At 29.0% G+C, this 19102-nt stretch overlaps 3 protein-coding genes across 3 annotated transcripts; 2 read left to right on the top strand and 1 right to left on the bottom strand.

The window, feature by feature from the left end:
- The first annotated feature begins 497 nt into the window (after nucleotides 1–497).
- Nucleotides 498–2759, top strand: LOC113371295 (serine/threonine-protein kinase Nek8-like). The gene is made up of 5 exons (XM_026611927.1): nucleotides 498–552; nucleotides 621–774; nucleotides 852–1034; nucleotides 1561–1699; nucleotides 2475–2759. The coding sequence occupies exons 1-5, from the start codon at nucleotides 498–500 to the stop codon at nucleotides 2757–2759; spliced, it is 816 nt and encodes a 271-aa protein (XP_026467712.1).
- A 431-nt stretch (nucleotides 2760–3190) lies between these two features.
- Nucleotides 3191–5399, top strand: LOC113371294 (serine/threonine-protein kinase Nek8-like). Its single transcript, XM_026611926.1, has 11 exons — nucleotides 3191–3256; nucleotides 3323–3543; nucleotides 3604–3728; nucleotides 3813–3930; nucleotides 4004–4131; nucleotides 4196–4322; nucleotides 4382–4556; nucleotides 4687–4878; nucleotides 4960–5058; nucleotides 5128–5225; nucleotides 5279–5399. Exons 1-11 carry the CDS (start codon nucleotides 3191–3193, stop codon nucleotides 5397–5399), a joined length of 1470 nt encoding a protein of 489 aa, XP_026467711.1.
- Nucleotides 5400–5622: 223 nt separating this feature from the next.
- On the bottom strand, nucleotides 5623–6943 carry LOC113371484. The gene is made up of 5 exons (XM_026612111.1): nucleotides 6813–6943; nucleotides 6542–6736; nucleotides 6326–6464; nucleotides 5885–6053; nucleotides 5623–5814 (listed from the first exon to the last, which is right to left on the bottom strand). Exons 1-5 carry the CDS (start codon nucleotides 6864–6866, stop codon nucleotides 5631–5633), a joined length of 741 nt encoding a protein of 246 aa, XP_026467896.1. The 5' UTR covers nucleotides 6867–6943; the 3' UTR covers nucleotides 5623–5630.
- Between the last annotated feature and the right edge of the window lie 12159 nt (nucleotides 6944–19102).

Raw genomic sequence — 19102 nt, 5'->3', positions numbered from 1 at the left:
GAAAAAACACCTTTAAGAATTGATTAGGATAGCTAAATAATGCAAAAACGATTCAAGTTTTATGGTCAAACTTTGAGATCTCTATTTTTTGTAATAAATATGATTTTTGAGCAATACCATAATTTTAAGAAAATTAAAGCAAGTTTAATAAAAATTTTGTCTCTTTTCAGTGGGTTGAGTCAAAAAAATGGGAGAGAGAATTCAATGCAATGGTCAAAGATGTGGAATCCTTTGAAATGATAATTGAATAATTTATTAGAGTACAAAATTGAATGCCATAATATTAAATATATGAATATATAAAATATATGAATTAAAGTACATTGAATGTCATATTATTAAACTTATGTATATATAAAACATGAAATAATATATATATATTTCTAATCTCATCTTAAATGTTTGGTTTGTGTTACCAAGGAAACCAATCTTTATTTACATATATGTGTTCGAATACATTTGTATAAAATTTAACAAATGTCAAAAACAATGTAAAGATGGATAGTGATATATGTTTGGAAAATTATCGCAAAATAAAGATTGTGGGAAAAGGTATAAAGATATTATCAATAACATAGTCCCTTTGGGATGTGTAAAATTGTTATTTTTTAACTGCACAGGTGCTTTTGGTACTGCGACTTTGTATGAAAAGCCTAACAAAAAATTGGTAGTAGTGAAGGAAATACTATTATGTGAATTAGAAGCTCAGGAGCATGCAAATGCTTTAAATGAAGTACAAATATTAGCAGCTATGAATCATCCCAATATAATTAGGTATTTATAAGCAGCTTTAGAATAAATGTTTAATGATTGCTCAATAATGAATAATGTTATGAATGTATTTTCTGTAGCTACTATAATAGTCAAAAACTTGATGATGTATTGTTAATTGAAATGGAATATGCTAACGGAGGCACCTTGTCCCAAATGCTTCTACAACAAAACAGCAGATTACCCGAGAGAACAATTTTGCATTTGCTTTCTCAGATTACAAGTGCATTATTGTATATGCATGCAAATTCAATTTTACATAGGTAAACTTATTTCTATTTTTTAATTTTAGAAATATTATAGAAAGTTTAACTATACATAATATATCTGAATATTATTATGTATGTGAGCAGTGCATGATTTAAGAGTAGGTACATGTTATTTCTATTTTATTATTATTGGTCATACATTTTTCAACTTGTTTATTATAAAATATTTAATGACATTTATTTCCACAAGCTTGAATAAACGTAAAGTAACTGAATTTCATTTAAAGAACAAAACAAGTATATATATATATTATATTTGCTCTTTTCCAATAATTTTTGAAATATTTTTCTTCATAATATTAATATTTTTGTGCTGGAAAACTATCGAAGAGAAAATATTGGAATAAAATAATATTTCTTCCAATAAATATATTTTAAATTGCATTATTAAATTTAAACTTTGTAATTATTAGCTTATATTAATAGTTCCAAACTTAAAACCATACATTTATATAAATTTACTCTAGCAGTATTTTAATATTAGTTTCAATATTTGCTAAAGCTATTTTTTATATTTCAGAGATTTAAAGTCTGCCAATATTTTTCTTAATAAAGATGGAACGGTGAAAGTGGGAGATTTTGGAATATCAAAATTAATGCTCACTAAAGCTTATGCGCAAACTGTACTTGGTACGCCTTACTACATGAGCCCAGAAATGGTGAATTTATGGCTATAAATATATGTATATTATATATATATATATATATATATATATATACATATATATTAGGGTGGTCCTTAAAATGGTCATTTTCGAATTTCCTTGCTCCCAGGGGCTCAAATGGTTCCAAATAGATAAAAAACAATTCTCTAAAAGTTTTAGCTCTTAATATTAACGTTTAGATAGAGCGCAATTCAATCAAAGTTTGTATGGAAAGAGCATGGAAAATATTTTGAAAATTTAAAAAAAATGTTTTAGGTATAACTTAGCGACAAATGAATGAATATTATTCATTCATTTGTTCGCTAAATTACATATAAAAAACATTTTTAAAATTTTTGAAAATTTTTCCATGCTATTTCCATACAAAACTTTGATTGAATTGCGCTCTATCTAAACTATAATATTAAGAGCTAAAACTTTCAGAGAATTGTTTTTTATCTATTTGGAACCATTTGAGCCCCTGGGAGCAAGGAAATTCGAAAATGACCATTTTAAGGACGACCCTAATATATATATATATATATATATATATATATATATACACCCAGGCCTCGCTATACGGCCGCTCTTTATACGGCCTTTCGCTATAACGGCCCTCTTTAATTAAGGTACGTTTTCGATATACGGCCTAAAATGTTTCGCTATAACGGCTTTTTTTCTCTATGTCGATATATTGCGCAATCTCGGTTTTGAAGATTTAAACGAATCTGATGTGCTGGATCTACTTGCAACTGATAGGGAACCCCTTTCATATGAGGAACTCATTCAGTTGCAAGCAGAGCCGGCAATTGATGAAGATACAGAACCTGTTGTATCCAAACAGCTAACATCAAAAATCATGTCGAGCGCTTTTTCATATTTTGAACAAGGTATAAACATCTTCCTTGAAAACGATCCTGACATCGAACGTAGCGTTAATGTGTCTCGAGGAATTAACTCAGCCATTAACTGTTATAAATCACTAAAGGAAGAAATAGACAAGAAGGCTAAACAAACAACTTTAGGCAAATTTTTGAAACCACCACCGCAAAATGATGGTGACAGTGATCTGTAGGTTTTAGTTGTTTCATTTTTATTTGAAAATTATGTAATGTTTTTGAAGTTTTTTATTTTATGTAAAATTTACGTTCTTGTTAGATATGTTTATAATTTAAACAAAATAAAAAAATAAAATGCATTTTGGATGAAACCATATTATATATTTATTAAATTTGGAACCGATCCCATTGAATTTGTATGAATACGTATTAGAATAATTGATTCGTTATACGGCTTTTCACTTTACGGCCAAGTTTTGCGGAACGTATCTAGGCCGTAAAGCGAGGCCCCAGTGTATATATATATATATATACGAGTATATATATATATATATATACATATATATACATATATATATTTATTTATACTTAAATATTTAAATAGTGTGAAGGAAATGTGTATGATGAAAAATCAGATATATGGGCATTGGGATGCATACTTTATGAAATGGCTACTTATCAGAAACCATTTAAGGCAACCAGCTTGCCAGCACTGGTTGCGCAAATTATGAAGGTACGAATTAAAATAAATAGTTGTAGAAGTGATTAATTATATATCTGATTTACAAATTTATTTTAGGGAGAGTTCGAAGACTTGCCTTCTGGATATAGCCCCGAGTTAACTAACTTAGTTAAAGGACTGTTAGAAGTAGACATTGCCAAAAGAGCATCTGCCTCAGAAACATTCTATAATTTAATACCTCAAGTTTATAAAAAATTAGGAAATGAAGGACATGTTTATGTTGGCACCCCACTTCCCATGTTAAGTAAAGATGACATTTTACCAAGCTCCAGAAAAAGGTTTCTTTCACAAATATATATTGAGCTTATAACCCAAATTTAATTATATTTTCACAATAGATCAATTTTATATCAACTAAAATCCTGCAGAAATAATACAATACTAAAACCCATACCTTTGCCAGCTGCAATTCAAATAAAAGCAGTTTCTGTTAGCACAACACATTTTATTTTGGTAACAGAAGGTAACAATATCCTAATTATTTATATTTTAAATTAATTATACAAAATATAGTGTTTTTATATATCATATTTACATAAAAAACTAGATGGAATGTGTTATTCATGGGGTAAAAATTCGTATGGGCAATTAGGACATGGAGAAACATCTACATGGAATCAATATCCACATATTGTCAAGGCATTTGATTCTCTCAAGATAAATAAGTACATATAACTTATAATTCTTTCATATCTACTTATATCTGTTATTTTAATAGTATTATTTTTATTATTTCAGTGCTTGTGCAGGTTGCGATTTCAGTATATTTTTAACAAATACTGGTCACCTTTATAGCTGCGGTAGTGGTTCATTTGGCTGTTTAGGTTTAGGAGATCCACAAAATTATGTTTTACCGACATTAATTAGTAAATGAAATTCTGTAAATAGCAAATATAATAGATACGTAGTACATTTAAATTACATTTTCAGACCTCGAAAATATAGTTATCATAAAAAATGGGCCACATCATGTTGTTGCCTTAGATAATAATAATAATATATTCACTTGGGGCAAAGGTTTTGGTGGTGCGTTAGGATCTGGAGACGAAATGAATAGGCGAGTTTGATAATATTGGTCATCCATTAAATAATAATGCCAAATAATCCCTATTACAGATATACACCTATTAAAATCCAGTTAGATCTCAATCAGGAAAAAATTGAAAATATATTTTGTGGCTACCAAGTTTCAGCCTTTCTTTTATCAAACGGAACTGTTATGATATGTGGCTGCAACACTGCTTATAAAATTGGGATTTTAAATTCTAACGTGGATAAAATTTTAATACCTGTGATTATATTATAATTTTTTATTATAAATTATGGAATTTATTATGAAAATTTAAAAATAGACAATACGCATAATTAAATTTTAATGAATAGTATTTGGATATAATTTAATTAGTTTTATTATATTTCAGGAAGTAATAAATGTTGATTACAAAGTTAATTATGTATCATTTGGTGAAGCTCACACAGCAATGATTGTGGAAGGTGGCTATGTTATTATGTTTGGAGAAAATAAAAATGGCCAATTAGGTATTGGTAGTGTTGGAAAAATAAATAAACAAAAACCAGTTCTGGTGAAAAATATAAGTGATAGATTTATAACGGTAATTTTAAATAACTGATTGTGAGATTTTTGTAGAAATACTATTAAGTAAAACTAATGTACTTGTATATTATTAAATTAGCATGTAGAATGTGGTCCAAATTATACAATCTGCGTTTGTGAAAACCAGTGCATAAGCATTTGGGGAGTAAGACATACTGGGCCAAGATCCAATTATAAAGTAATACTCATGCATGTATATATAATGTCTTGGTAAGAAATTTTTAATATACTATTGCAACATTTTTAGGAACCAGTTACTGCAAATTTGGGTACAAAATCTTTTGCATACTATTTGACTGAACTAAATAGCACAGAAATACTAACTGAACCAGAAGATATTTTGGTGTAAGTATTTTAAGGAGTATCTAAAATCAAAGCTATATGTCAATTATTTTTAGGCTCTTTGCCTCAGAAAGTCAAATTGAAAAGGATAATATACTGACAATATCAGGAATCTATCCGTTGCCACACAGCATATTAATTGCTATAAGCACTACTGCAGGTTTAGATACAACCTAATAATAACAAAATGCTCTGTCCGAAGATGAGGTGAGATAACACCTCAAATGCTTTTTCATTGAATAATATTTTGATTAATTGAGTAAAAGATTAAAAGTGTATTAAAGAAAATAATAAATAAATTAAAATTTACATTAAAATATACCAATATATATATATATATATATATATATATATATATAATATATAATTTGATTCATTTAAAATATTTCTTAACTGCTCTTCTTTCCTTTATTGTGGTAAACCATCTTCAATCTTAACCTGTATTGAAGGTACATCATCTTCTGGATCTTTAATTAGACTATCATATTTCAATTTAGTAGGAGATAAATGTTTGGCATATATTCTTCTTCGATTGAATTTCTTAACACCTCGCAATGGATGTTTGTTGTTCAATGAAGCTTTCAAATTATTCCTGAAAAACAAATGTGTTCATTATGAAATTAAATTAATTTAGTTACAAAATGTAAAATACTATCATGTACTTTGGTTTTATGTCTAATTCCACACCAAGATTTTTTTCAATAAATTTATTGATCCCACCGTTGTTTTCAAAGACATCTTCCAAGGTATTTTTAATACATGATGGCCATGATTCGATAATATATTGCTTTTTGAATTCTTCATCAACAAATTTTTCAGTCTCCACAAGTTCTAATCAAACATTTTGTAAATACCTATGTTTTCTAATTGAATATGAATTATATGAAAAATATGATAATATCATAGCTTCTATAAGAATTTGTGATAAATTAATGATAAAAAAATTAATGAATTTCAAAGAATGTTACATAAATAACACATTTAAGCTTTGGAGCAATTCAATATTATTTAAAATTTACTAGAGCAATTGATAAGATCTCACTCAAAACGATAAATCTTTAATAAAAAATTTTGACCACAAAGCAAAGTTTTAAAATACGTACTGCGTGACAAAACATATCCTTCAATCTTGTATTGATCAATTTCAACATCCTTTCGGTGAATTACTTCTATTAAATTTTCTTGAGCATTCTTCAAGTTTTGTATTTTTACTAATAAATTTGCTGTGACTTCTTGAAACAACTGTATTGGTTTAAAATAATGATAATATGCAAAAAATAAAACATAGCATAATAAAATTATGAATGATGAATATTTACAATTTTAGAGCTTGCTAATAATAATTCAAACTTGAAGTGAAAGTTAATTCCATCCATATTCGTTTTTAAAATTAGAGAGCCAGTTTCATTTGTTGGACAAAAAGTTAATAATTTTTCAGCTTGATCATCATAAAGCAGTTGAAAGATTTTATCGATAAAAGTTTTGTCATCTGCTTCCAAAAATTTATTCATATCCTAGAATAATTTATAATGTTTATCAAGATGATGGTTTTAAAATTCACTTTGTGCAGATTTATGTAGGCCATCTTACCCGACATCGTTTTATAATAGATTCAGTGCTAATTGTTTCATGCCATAAATTCATAAGATTAGTAATATGCAGGTTATATGTAAATTGAGAATATTCATGTTTGACTAGATAAGAATCACCGTTTATTTGAACGTTTTTCCACATTTTTCCACAAATAATTGTTTTAAATTAGATAAAAATTAGCTAAAATTATGTACTTAAAAATAAAGGCCTTATGTGATACTGTCAAAACACAACAATAACAATGGCTGATCTATTGAAACAGTGTTTGTCAACCTTTTCTACAATAATTTTTGCTGTATGAATTTTCGGGGAACTCAAAGTAAATGAAATTGAATGAATATTAACCCTTTAGAAATCAATTTGAATAAACATTTGACATTAAAAATAAATTAAATATTTAAAAACAATTTCGGCATTGATAAAACATAACATAAACATAAATTTTTAACTTTTTGAAAAAAAATTATTATATTTATTTTATTTTAATTATTGTAAACATTTTTTTAACTTCCCGTAGTGTAAGTTATTGTAATCGTCTAAGAATCGGAATTGAAAATTTTTACATTTTTTCTCGTTTTGAAGGTTTTTGAACATTTTGGCATACCTCAGAAAAAATGGTTGTGTGCGTGTGTGTATGTTTGTATGGATACAATTTTTCTTCCACGTTTTCGGGTGCACGGATCAACCAATTTGAATGGTTCAAAAAACATTCGATTCCTATTGATAGGGAGATGTGCTGATTAGTTTTTGGCAAAGGCAGGTCTAGCCGATTCGGAGATATCGAGTAAAAAGTGCAGAAAATAGAAATTGAGTTTTTGAGAGAACGGAGTATCGGATTTGAATGATCCAAAAAACATTCAATTCGCAATGACGGGGAAAACGGCAAAGACGGGTGATTAGTTGTTGGCAAAGGCAGGTTCAGCGGTTTCGGAGATACAGAGCTAAATGTGCAAAAATGACAGTTTTTGAGAGAACTAAGCGTCCGAGTTAGATGATTCAAAAAACATTCAAAGAATGTTTTTTAAACCATTCAAACCACTTTTCGGAAGAACTAAACTAAGCATCATAAAATGTTTTATCAAAATTGTCAAAAAAATTTCGGCCCGGCCGATCTTTACCTAAAAAAATCAACACGATTTCTAGCTAATAGGTTTCGAACTGTTTTTAAAGTTTGAAAATCGACTGAGCACTATTCTGGTAATTGTAACTGCTCAGCTGATCGTTGGTGAAAGAGATTATCGACAGAAGATCAAACTTTGGCGCACACACACATATTTTTTTCAATTTTGGTGTGAAACGATTCAGAATGACTTGAAATTTCGAGAACACAAACTTATCCTTCGGGAAGTTAAAAATGGTGTCTTAATTATAATGAAATTAAATTAATGTTTTTGATTATTTTTTGAATTTTTATTCTAAAAACACAAATGCGCTACAAGTTTATTTTGTACAACATTTTTCCATATTTTTCTATATTGTTCGATTGACATAAAAAGCGAGGAAAATATGAAGCATTTAGATTAAAATTGTTTTGTAATTCTCTTTTTAAAGACAATTGTTGTTCCGCTTAACCATTTACCCAATTATTGATATGTGATCTTTTTTGGATAATAGTTAACCTGTTTTCCTCTTTAATCACAATTGTTAGACCATCATTATTACTAAATTTGCTTTGGCTATAATAAAATGAATGTATACCTAAATACATTTTATGGTAAAACACAAAGTAAGGATTAAGGAAGCCCATATATTCTAAGTATACATGATGCCATAACGGTATGTTGAGAAATAACATTTGCAGTGATATTTGCTAGTTTTTTTATAAACTCAATTTGAATGCGCCTCAAAAACAATTCCATCTCTAAAGAAAAGCTTCCGCGGATGTAGGAGTCTTGTAAGACTTAGCTTACAAGAATTATTGTTATTCTGAAATAAGGTCTATACTATATATATCTACTTCTTTCAAATATTTTCGTTGAACTGAAATGTTTTTTAATATATTAATAATATTTAATGACAACCATATACAATGTCAAGATCTTCACTACAGTTTTAAGTAAGAGGAACTTAAATTAAAACGTAATTATTGTATAATAGAAATGATATAATATTTTATTAATTTTTCAGTTTTACTTTGCTTGCTTTAATATATCTTTATCGTCGTCAGGATTTTTTCGGCTGGATTTGTTCGCTTCAGGATCCCGAGCTAGCGGACTTAAAATGTGATGCTGATATTTAGGTCGTTTACGTTCTCGTTCCATTTTTCTAACATCTGCGTCCAATTTAACAAATTGCTCGATCAATGATAGATCTTTCGGAGAACATCCATTATGGTGGTTTCTATTAAATAATAATATTATTATTCTATTGTAATGCAATTTTAGATATCTGAAATATAATTGTTTAAATATTAAGATATGATTTTGCAATCGATTATCTGCAGATCTGCAGAACACCATGGTGGATAACGTTGGTCGAATTTGCAGATGCTAATGCTACATTGATTTGAAGTTTCAATATATATCATTTTTGAGGTTTAAAATAATGATGTTGAGCTAATGAAAAGGACAATTTATTTAATCACCTATACTATCTCTAACTTAAGAAAAAAAAACATAGTTAATGTTAGCTAGGTTAACTATCACTACTCATTTGCCTGAAAACCTCATGAGGTGTTAAATCTAAATTGTGTCATCAATTGCAGAAATAACCAATGTAAGTTTGTAAACCAAATGAGTGAAATACTTGCTGATAAAAAGTTGAATAAAAAAATTATATATTGGAGCAGCAATATTCAAGAAAAAAATGAAAACGATGGTTTTATCTACAAAAATGCCTATTTTGAAATTTGAAGGGTATTAATCGCTAATTTTTATTTTCAACAAAATATACTTAGCTAAAAGATTCGTGTTCGTGTACAGACAACGTCATGTTCTCTTAATAAATGAACATTAATGGAAGAGCAATTAAGGTAACTAACCAATGCAATTAATTATTTATCATAACATTATTAAATAGTTAATACAGTTTTCATAAGCACTTCTGTCGATATATATTTCAAATTTTATATAAATATACAAAAAGAATCCATACCCTGGAAAGTCTGGAGGTGTAATTGACGGTATGGGTACCATAACACTTTCTTCAAATTGTTCGGCATGGGTAAAAGATGACATAGGCGATAACGAGGTTCCAATATTATCCCTTCGTGAAGGTTCAGAGGATTTTGTATATATCCTAATTGAATTTTAATGAGTTTATTAATTTTCTTAATAATGAATATTTATTATATTATTTGAAAAATATCAAAGTCAAAATCAACATAAAATAAACTATATGTTGATATTGCAGTTTTTTTTTAAATCATAATGAATTGGTTATATTTTATATTTTTCATAGAAATTGAAATATAAAAAAACTCGATTTTAACGTACCTTAATGGTACGTTAATTACTAATGGTATTTAAAGTAAGATTCAAAAAAGGATTTAAAAAAAGGATTAAACCAATAACCAATTATTTTTATTCATTAATTAATTAACTTTTGAAATACTTTATATAAACTTTTAAAAAATGTTTAAATTATACAATTGAGTAAGTTAACTTTGAAAATAATTACATTTCGGTAGATATTACTGAGCATATAATATAATATATTATATATTCAGTAATATCTAAATATCTAAATATGTGCATGAAACAGTCCCCGATGTTACGAATGTAAAGTGCTGTAACAAATCATATATACATTCAGTAATATAAACTATTTTTTTTCTTGATACCTTGATACTATTCTTTTCTTTGAATTTTGAAAAATAAAAAATTCAATTTTTTCGTTTTTGAAAAAAATTGAGTTTTGTTTTCAAAAATACATACTCAAACAAAGTTTAATTACTTTCGCAATCAATATTTTGTTTTAATAATAAATAATTGGATAAATAAAAAATTTGTAGATTCTAAATAAGAACTAAAATCAGATTTTTTTAAAGTATTATTTGAATGCAGCGGTTAATAATCCATTGCTAGGAGATGGTTGTCAGCATTGAAGAAAAGATCATATATTATGATTCTTTAAGTTGGCGATTGTGAGTTTGTGTAAGAAACGTTGAATTGTTAACAGTAGTAAGAAAGTGTAGTAAATTAATCCGAGACGATTTTAGAGTATGATATTTATGTTGATATAATATCAATTATATTATAAGTATTATGTCATAGTCAACGATAAGATTATTGAAGTTGCGTGTTAATAAAGTATAAGTAGTTAATGAAAGTAAATGTGTTTGATTGAAGATCATACCGAAAAATGAAAGAGGAGTTTAGCAGGTAGGTTTACAATAACAATAAAAAAGACTAATCATTTTAGTTTGTTAACAGAAATCAATTTTTTGTTATCTTATTTGTAATTTAATAAATCATAAGTTAGATCAAAGATACCGGAGGTTTGGTACGGTTGTCACACTATTTTGGTTAGCAATAATTTTGTTAATTTACCAGATAGCTGGAAAAAAGTAAATTAAATGGTAATTTGAACATTTGCCTACAAGAAAATACTGTATTTAAAAACTATGAGTTAGTCATATAATCTAATCATACAAGAAAAAGGCGGGTGCCACAACCGTCCACATCCAAGGGACGGTTGTGACACTAAACAATATTAGAATTTAATGTATTCATATGGTTGTAACAGTCATAAAAATAGGTTAAAAGACAATAGCTATAAACATCAAAACGGCTTATAACGACTTTTCTTGTCAGGTTGTAAGAAATATGCAACACAACCCAACATAATCAATTAAACAAAGCTTATGAAGATAATATAGCAATATATAACAAATATTTTCAAAAAAATTTAATCTCTATATGCCAAATAAGATTAGATTCTTTAGTGCAGTTGTAATAGATGCAGCTAGAAAAAGTACTCCCCTCCCCACAAATTAAAAAGAAAATTCATGCTTGCTCCATAGACCCCAAAGCTCTTATTGCAGAGAAAAGGAGGCTAAGAAAAAGATAAGACATACTTTGAGTAAGTTTTTACGCAAATTGTTCAAAAACCTCGGAACAAGAAGAAAAAAATATTTTTGATTCTTTGAAAGAAGTTCAGTCAAATTTTTCATCAAACATCATAATCAAAGTTCCAGAAATTGCAAAAGAAATCCGAAGAGTTTTTACGCCAAATTGTTCAAAATCCTCGGAACAAGAAGAAAAATTTATTTTTGATTCTTTGAAAGAAGTTTAGTCAAATTTTTCATCAAACATCATAATCAAAGTTCCAAAAAGTGCAAAAGCACCTGACAAAATTAACATTAACATTACTTAAAACATACCTAAAAAACTTCCCTACAAAGCCTACAGTTTCATGACTATTCCGTTTAACGGTATAATAACACTTAAATCATATCCTGATCAATGGAAATTGCTAAAATCATAATTATTTCAAAACCTGGTAAAAATCCGAATAAAGTTCAAAGTTATAAACTAATTAGTTCACTTTTAACGTTGTCTAAAATATTTGAGAAGATTCTAATTAGTAAAATAAAACCCTTTGTGATGGCAACATTATCCCTGAGAAAAAACATGGCACACCAGAGCAAATTTATAGATGGTGTAAATATAACAAGGCTTACCAAAATGAAAAATTCTTTGTTAGTGTATGGGGTAAAAAATCCACATCACTTCCAGTCAGATCGGGAGTGCCTCAAGGTAGTGTCATTGGGTCGCTATTATACCTCATAAACACTGCGGACCTGCCACAGAAAGATGACATTTTGACAGCAACATATGCAGACGACACATGCATTCTGGCAACACACGAAGATCTATAATTACATCAAAAATGGCGTGATACAAAAATGGTCAAGCTTGTGGAGAATAGAAGTTAACTACAGCAAGACAAAATACATCACTTTCACTCTTTGCAAAGGGACTTGTCCTGCAGTAAGACTTATTGGCGAAATTATAGGTCAAACAGATACAGTCAAATATCTAGGTTTACACCTGGATACTAACCTGGAAAAAACACTTTAGGAAAAGACGAAGCAGCTTGAAGAAGCCAGAAGAAGATATTATTGGCGAACAAAAATCAAAACATGACACGCATAATAAAGTTACCTATAAAGCTAACATTAAACCAATTTGGACATATGGGATATAGCTATGGGAATCAACTTCCAACTCACACGCTTTAATCATTCATAGATTTTAAATCGAGTTATTAAAAGAAATTTTGGAGGCACCGAAGTATGTTCCAAATTGGAGGCACTAGCACAGTTAAGGATGAAATAATTGCTTACTCCACAAATATAAATATCGTCTAGCTGATCACCCAAACTTGCTCGCCAGAAAACTTCAGAACAACTCTAGTAGGGCCAGATTGAAAAGAAATTTCTGCTGGATTAATCAACAATAGATAAGACCTTCGACAAATCACTGGCAATGGTCAGATGATTTGAATTTTGCCAACGCCTTTAGTTTTATGTAAAATATTTTACTTGTTGTACGTTTCAGGACAGTTGTAAAAATTATTAAATTAAAAAGAACAAAAAAAAAATGAAATTCTGTTAGCAATAAAAATGATAGTCTTTTTAGTCCGCTAGAAAAAATAATTTATCTAATAAAAATTGTCTTTAAAGTAGATATATGTAATTTATGAAAATGTCAAATAATTATTTTGAACTGTGGAATTGTTATTTTTAAGCATATTCTTAACTTCCCGTAGGGCAAGTTATAGTAATCGCACAAACAATCAAAACGAAAATTTGTATATATCTTTACGTTTCAGAAGTTTCTGAATATTTTGGCATACCTTAGAAAAAATGGATGTATGTGTGTGTGTGCGTGTATGTATGTAGGAACACGGATCAACCGATTTAAATAATTCAACATTCGATTCGTATTGATAAGGAGACATGCTGATTAGATTTTGGCAAAGGCAGGTCTAGCCGTTCCGAAGATACGGGGCAAAAAGTGCCGAAAACGGTAACTCAGTTTTTAAGAGAACGGAGCGTCCAATTTTAATAATTCAAAAATCATTTTACTTGTATTGACAAGATGAAGAATGATCAAATTTTTATGAAGGAGATATAGGTTTCGAAGATCTAATGAAAAAGTAAAAAAAATGCCATTTGGCGGTCAAAAATGATCATTAGACATATGCACATCAAATTATCAGATATTTTATAGAAATTTTAACAATAAGTAAATTTTTTTACATTCTATGGGTTCCGTATGCGTTAGAAGCACGTTCAAGCAGTACGATTGCTTTGAAAAAAAAGTTCAGAATTCCAAAATATGTCAAAATGAAGAAAACAGTTTTCTTTCAAAAAAATTTTGTTTCAAAAAAAAATTTTTTTTTCAAAAAAAGTAGTTTTTGTCAAATTTATAGTTTCTCAAAAATCTAATTTTTTGAAAGTAATTTTTTTTTAATGTTAATCGTTTTAAAAAAATAATAATTTTGGTACGTTCCAGCAATTTGCCTTAAGGCACAATGCCTTATTGCCTTAAGACAGAATTCCACTTACAGCTAGTTTTATACGATGATATTATAAAGTTAAGAAAGTCCTACCTACACTTTGAAGGCGATAATTTTCTTTTAGCTTCAATAATTTTTTCGCGAAACTTCATAAATTGACGATAATCGCTGAAATCCACCCGATCTGTCATTGCCTCTGATATAATTTTTTGTATGGCAGCAGAAGCTATGTTGGGTCTAACCTGTCGATTAAAACCATCAATAAATAAAACGATTTCCATAAACCGTTATAAAAAGTGATGAGAAGGAAAATTAAGCGAACAATAAACTTACTCCGGGCGTCGGTCATTTATACGAGTCGGAATTCTTGATGCAGTATCAACTTTTATTCTATTATTCGAAACTCGGATGTTATATTTATTCGTGGTATCAATTGCTCCTCCAACTCCCGCAGATTCTCGAATTCTGTAATTTTCAATTTTAGCCTGTTAGATTTTTAACTTCCAGTAGGGTAAGTTACAATAATAGCAAAAAGTTGAAAATGAAATTGTTTGCATTTTTTCACTTTTAAACATTTAAGTATACCTTAGGAAAAAGAACGTATGTGTGTGTATGTATGTGAGTAGTATGTATCTATGTGCGGATATAATTTTTCGCCGACGTTTTCGAGAGCACAAATCAGCGATTCAATCATTCGATTTCTGCTGATGGGGAGACGTGATAGTTTCTGGCAAAGGCAGATTCAGCCGTTGCGAAGATATGGGACAAAAAGTGCTAAGACTGGCAATTCAATTATTGAGAGAACGGAGCGTCCAATTTGAATTATTCTGGTTGAATTTTTGAAAAGACAGGTCCAGCGGCTTTGGAGAAGCGGTAATAAAAGCAACAAAATGACGTTTGGCGGTCAAAAATGATAATCTGTCATATGTATATCTTATCATCAGATATTTTATAGAGATTTTAATAAAAAGTACGATTTTTGTTTGCATTTTTAGGGGCACGGTACCAATATTTATACGTTAGAGAACGGAATGGCTTATTAGAATAATTCAAAAACATTCGATTTGTATTGATTGATTAAATTATTGATTACATTTTTGCAAAAAAGTGCAAAGAACATCAATTATCCTGGACGTTCTTTGCAAAAATCTAATCAACTTGATTCCCAAAATTCGTACAGAACTTTTTGACTAAAACGTGGAAGAAAACTTTGCACTTTTCTGATAACTAGAAAGAAACGACTTGGCCCATCGCAAAAAACTAATCAATACGTGTTCTTATCGAGTTTCATAAAATTATCGATAAATTGTAAATTTTTTTGCTCTCATACACATGCACAATCATATATACACACATACATACTGTGTGCAACTTTGGTGTCAATTTCTGACAAAATATTCGATTTTTTGGCGAAAGCAAACGGCTCGTTCGTTAACTTAATAAATACAGCTAAGAAGTAGAGATAATATATCAAAAACCGTTCAAAAGAAATAAAACATATTTCTCATATTCAATTTAAGGTTGTATGGAACATTTCAAGAAACTTTTTCGAAGAAACCATACTTGGAAGTTTTTACCACCCATCTGGGAATTTTAGACTTGACTTGAACAGATTTTATAGTAAAAACACACCCTTTGAAATATGCCTATGAGAAGTAGTTATCTTTAATTTTTTTGAATTTATAAATAAAATGTCTAAAAAAATATTAACTAATATCTTTAAAAAGCTTTTGAAAAGCTAGAAATTTTGAAAAAAGGTGCAGGAAGAAACTTACTTGCTTTTTCCAAAAGTATCTCAACAGTCAATTATAATGCTTCTACGATATAATATAATAATTAATATGGTTTTGAATTAAAAATAATTTAGATATTAGATTGTTTAGCAAAAAAATTAACCTAATTTAAAAAATATAAGGCTTGAATCGATCAACTCACATTTTTCTTGGGCAGACTGCACCTTCAGTCATAACATTATCATTTACACTTTTTTTAAATATTTCAGCTTCATATTTGTTTTGATATGATTTTTGTATATTTGCCTTATGCGTAAATTTTGACAAGAATTCTGCTGTACAAGCTTCTCTTTTTAAATTATTTTTTCTTGTATCATTCGCTAATTTATCGCTTTCTTCATATTTAGTTTGTGTCATTTTGGTTTAGGAATATGAGAATAGTTTTCGTCTTTTAACAAATGTTTCCATTCAAAGTTTTGAGGCCTTTGAGAAAAACTATTTGCCTTTAATTTGTGCGTGTCCTGCGGGTTTGTGACAACATTATTTTTTGTAACGTTTAACTCAATATTCTTTATATCACAATGCTTATTGTTAGGAGAATTAGATATTCTTCTAGAGATTTATGCACATTTGCCGGTCTAGATTCAGATATAATATGCTCCACTATCTCATTGATATTTAACACATCACTAGGACATATTTCACTCCATTTGTGAGAGTGTTGTGTTCTGGGTTTAGAATTTGAGAACTGTGCAAAATTCTTTTATATTGTGATCAATTTTCTGCAGAGCATTTTTTTTCTCAAAATTATTAAAATGTTTCTCATAATCCTTTGTTTTTCAGATTGATTCGTCTGTGTGATACATTCTTTATTGATTTTATGCATAGATGTTGCAACAGTCTTCAATTCAACGAGATTTCCTTCAAGATCACAATAAAATGGTTCATTTCCACAAAGCGCATTTTTTACTTTGGGTGTTTGGTTCAATGTTTTCACCTAACATAATTTTGGGTTGAACTACATTTAATTGATTACTTTCGGCCTCTTTGCGGTTAATAGATTTTGAAATTAATTGCTGTTTTTCAACAGTTTTACTTAAAATAGTGTTTGAAATATTTGGTTTGTTTATTGTATCAGTATTTAAGGTTGTCATCGTTTCATTCAAAACTACACACTGATCTGTAAATATTAAGACATGTTTGAATAACAATTTTTGTTTATCGATAAATCATTTAAAATTATTGAAACCTACTAGTATTGGATGTTTTCTGCGTCGTTTGAGTACTGGAAGGCAAACAGTCCTCTTTCCAAAAGCTGTTGTTACCGATGCTGCAAGTATTGCTAGGCGAATCCATAAAAGTTTTAGTTGGCAACAAGGTGAAGCAATCTGTACCTTGGCTTATGGTCTGTATGCACTAAAATTAATGAATTAAGTACAATTTTTTAAATTTAATGTCGAACGTTATGATTGATATCATTATACCTGAAAACTATTTTCTAATTTTTATTGCTGATTTCGCTACATAACAAAGGATCAGTGCCTACATCAACTGTACTGACTCTTATTTACAATACTCGTCTATCATTTGATGCGCACTGATTGCTTTTGTCCTTAATTCTATTTCAGACAATGATATTGTAGGAGGTCGAGTTTTTTTCCACGCTTGAATTGGCTTTAAACATGAAGAGAAATTAGCGTTCTCTGCAGTAGTCATTGCATCATTTATTTTTGAGCTCGTATTTGGAGTTGGCATCACATTCATTCTGTGGTATTTTGAAAGGTTATAACAAGATGGATGTAAGGGAAGTTATCCAAAATTGCAGCATCTTCATAATTACTTTTTTGGGAGTTTCAATCATAGGCTGAATGCATTTGGTGTTTCGTGTTTTGTCATTTGATTTAAAAGATTTTGGCCGCCTTTTAGTGGATGTAGGCAATTTGGAACTTTGAAATATTTTTTTAGATTCCAGAAATGGTTTTCTTTTTATTGCTCCACTTTTTTTAGGTGAAGTCTTTCGTTTGATTGATCTTTGAGAATCAAGCTTAGAAGGTTCTCTTAAAGAAGATCTTGACTCAATGGGTCAGATTCAAGCAATGTTTATTTTTTTCGCCAAAAAAATGTTTCAATTTATCATCCTCATTTAGAAAAGTATTACATTCATTTACTGTTTTTGACAAATCGTCTTCGCTACATGAATGGAATAGAGATCTAGCAATTTTTCGTTCTGCTATAGTTTCGCGTGTTATTTCCGTAGGGAGCGTTGGTAATACCAAGTTAAATTTGGAAGGCGTTGAACGTGATCGTTTTCTCATCACATTGAAGTTATCAAAATTGAGTTTCATACTTGTAGGAGCTATTGTACTTAGCTCTCCGTTGTTCGTTGAAAATATTTTGTAGCAGGAATTTAATATTTGATTATCTTTTACATCGCATATTTTAGATGGTTTGTTACCAGCATTTGGCTTTAATTCTATTACTTTCTCGGGGAGTTATCACATAATATAATCGAATCGAGTTTTTCATTGTTTAGTACTGTGGGTAATTTAGAGTTATGTTCTAATACTTCTTCAGAGTTATAAAGGTGTTTTTAGTTTCCGATACATTTAGTAAAATTTCAGAATTCTGTTGAATATTTTCTTGAATATTATTATGTATATTGGCCGAGGAACACTGAACTTATCTTGTGTTTGACATAATTTACCTGGTAAAGAGATATTATTATTTTGAGTACCACGTCTTGTTTTATCTTGATCAGTTCTTATAACTTCTGAACTATGGACTTCTGTAATCGTCATATTGGTTTACAATACTCATGCATGATTCTGTATTATTCAAAACTAGAATATTTGAATATAAGGACTTTTCATCGCAACTGTTGCTTGAAATTTCTATTTATCTTCCTATATCTGAGTTTTCTAGGACTTTTAGCTTATAAAATGATAAATTTGGTAATAATTTGATTTGATTCAAGTTACTTAATAAAGAATCAGTACAGTTGCTGATACGAGATTTCAATTCATCTAAATCTGTGAGTTTTTGATGAAGTTCCTCGATTACATTGACGCTTTTTGCTAAGCTATGATA

Source organism: Ctenocephalides felis, unplaced genomic scaffold, assembly GCF_003426905.1.
Source record: "Ctenocephalides felis isolate EL2017-DRISC unplaced genomic scaffold, ASM342690v1 CF-g0.4_SCAFFOLD_01492, whole genome shotgun sequence".
NCBI classification, from domain to species: domain Eukaryota; kingdom Metazoa; phylum Arthropoda; class Insecta; order Siphonaptera; family Pulicidae; genus Ctenocephalides; species Ctenocephalides felis.
The sequence above is the reverse complement of the archived record's forward strand: the minus strand, read 5'-3'. Positions and strand labels throughout refer to the sequence as shown.

Excerpts from the sequence above, each read along its gene's own strand:
- LOC113371295 (XM_026611927.1), top strand. The coding sequence starts at position 498 with ATGGATAGTGATATATGTTTGGAAAATTATCGCAAAATAAAGATTGTG. Across the intron at positions 553-620 it reads AATAAAGATTGTGGGAAAAG|GTGCTTTTGGTACTGCGACT; the intron begins GTATAAAGATAT and ends TTAACTGCACAG. Across the intron at positions 1,035-1,560 it reads GCAAATTCAATTTTACATAG|AGATTTAAAGTCTGCCAATA; the intron begins GTAAACTTATTT and ends TTTATATTTCAG.
- LOC113371294 (XM_026611926.1), top strand. The coding sequence starts at position 3,191 with ATGGCTACTTATCAGAAACCATTTAAGGCAACCAGCTTGCCAGCACTG. Across the intron at positions 4,557-4,686 it reads TGGATAAAATTTTAATACCT|GAAGTAATAAATGTTGATTA; the intron begins GTGATTATATTA and ends ATTATATTTCAG. Across the intron at positions 5,059-5,127 it reads GGCCAAGATCCAATTATAAA|GAACCAGTTACTGCAAATTT; the intron begins GTAATACTCATG and ends CAACATTTTTAG.
- LOC113371484 (XM_026612111.1), bottom strand. The coding sequence starts at position 6,866 with ATGAATTTATGGCATGAAACAATTAGCACTGAATCTATTATAAAACGA. Across the intron at positions 6,737-6,812 it reads CTATTATAAAACGATGTCGG|GATATGAATAAATTTTTGGA; the intron begins GTAAGATGGCCT and ends AAATTATTCTAG. Across the intron at positions 5,815-5,884 it reads GAATTAGACATAAAACCAAA|GAATAATTTGAAAGCTTCAT; the intron begins GTACATGATAGT and ends TTTGTTTTTCAG.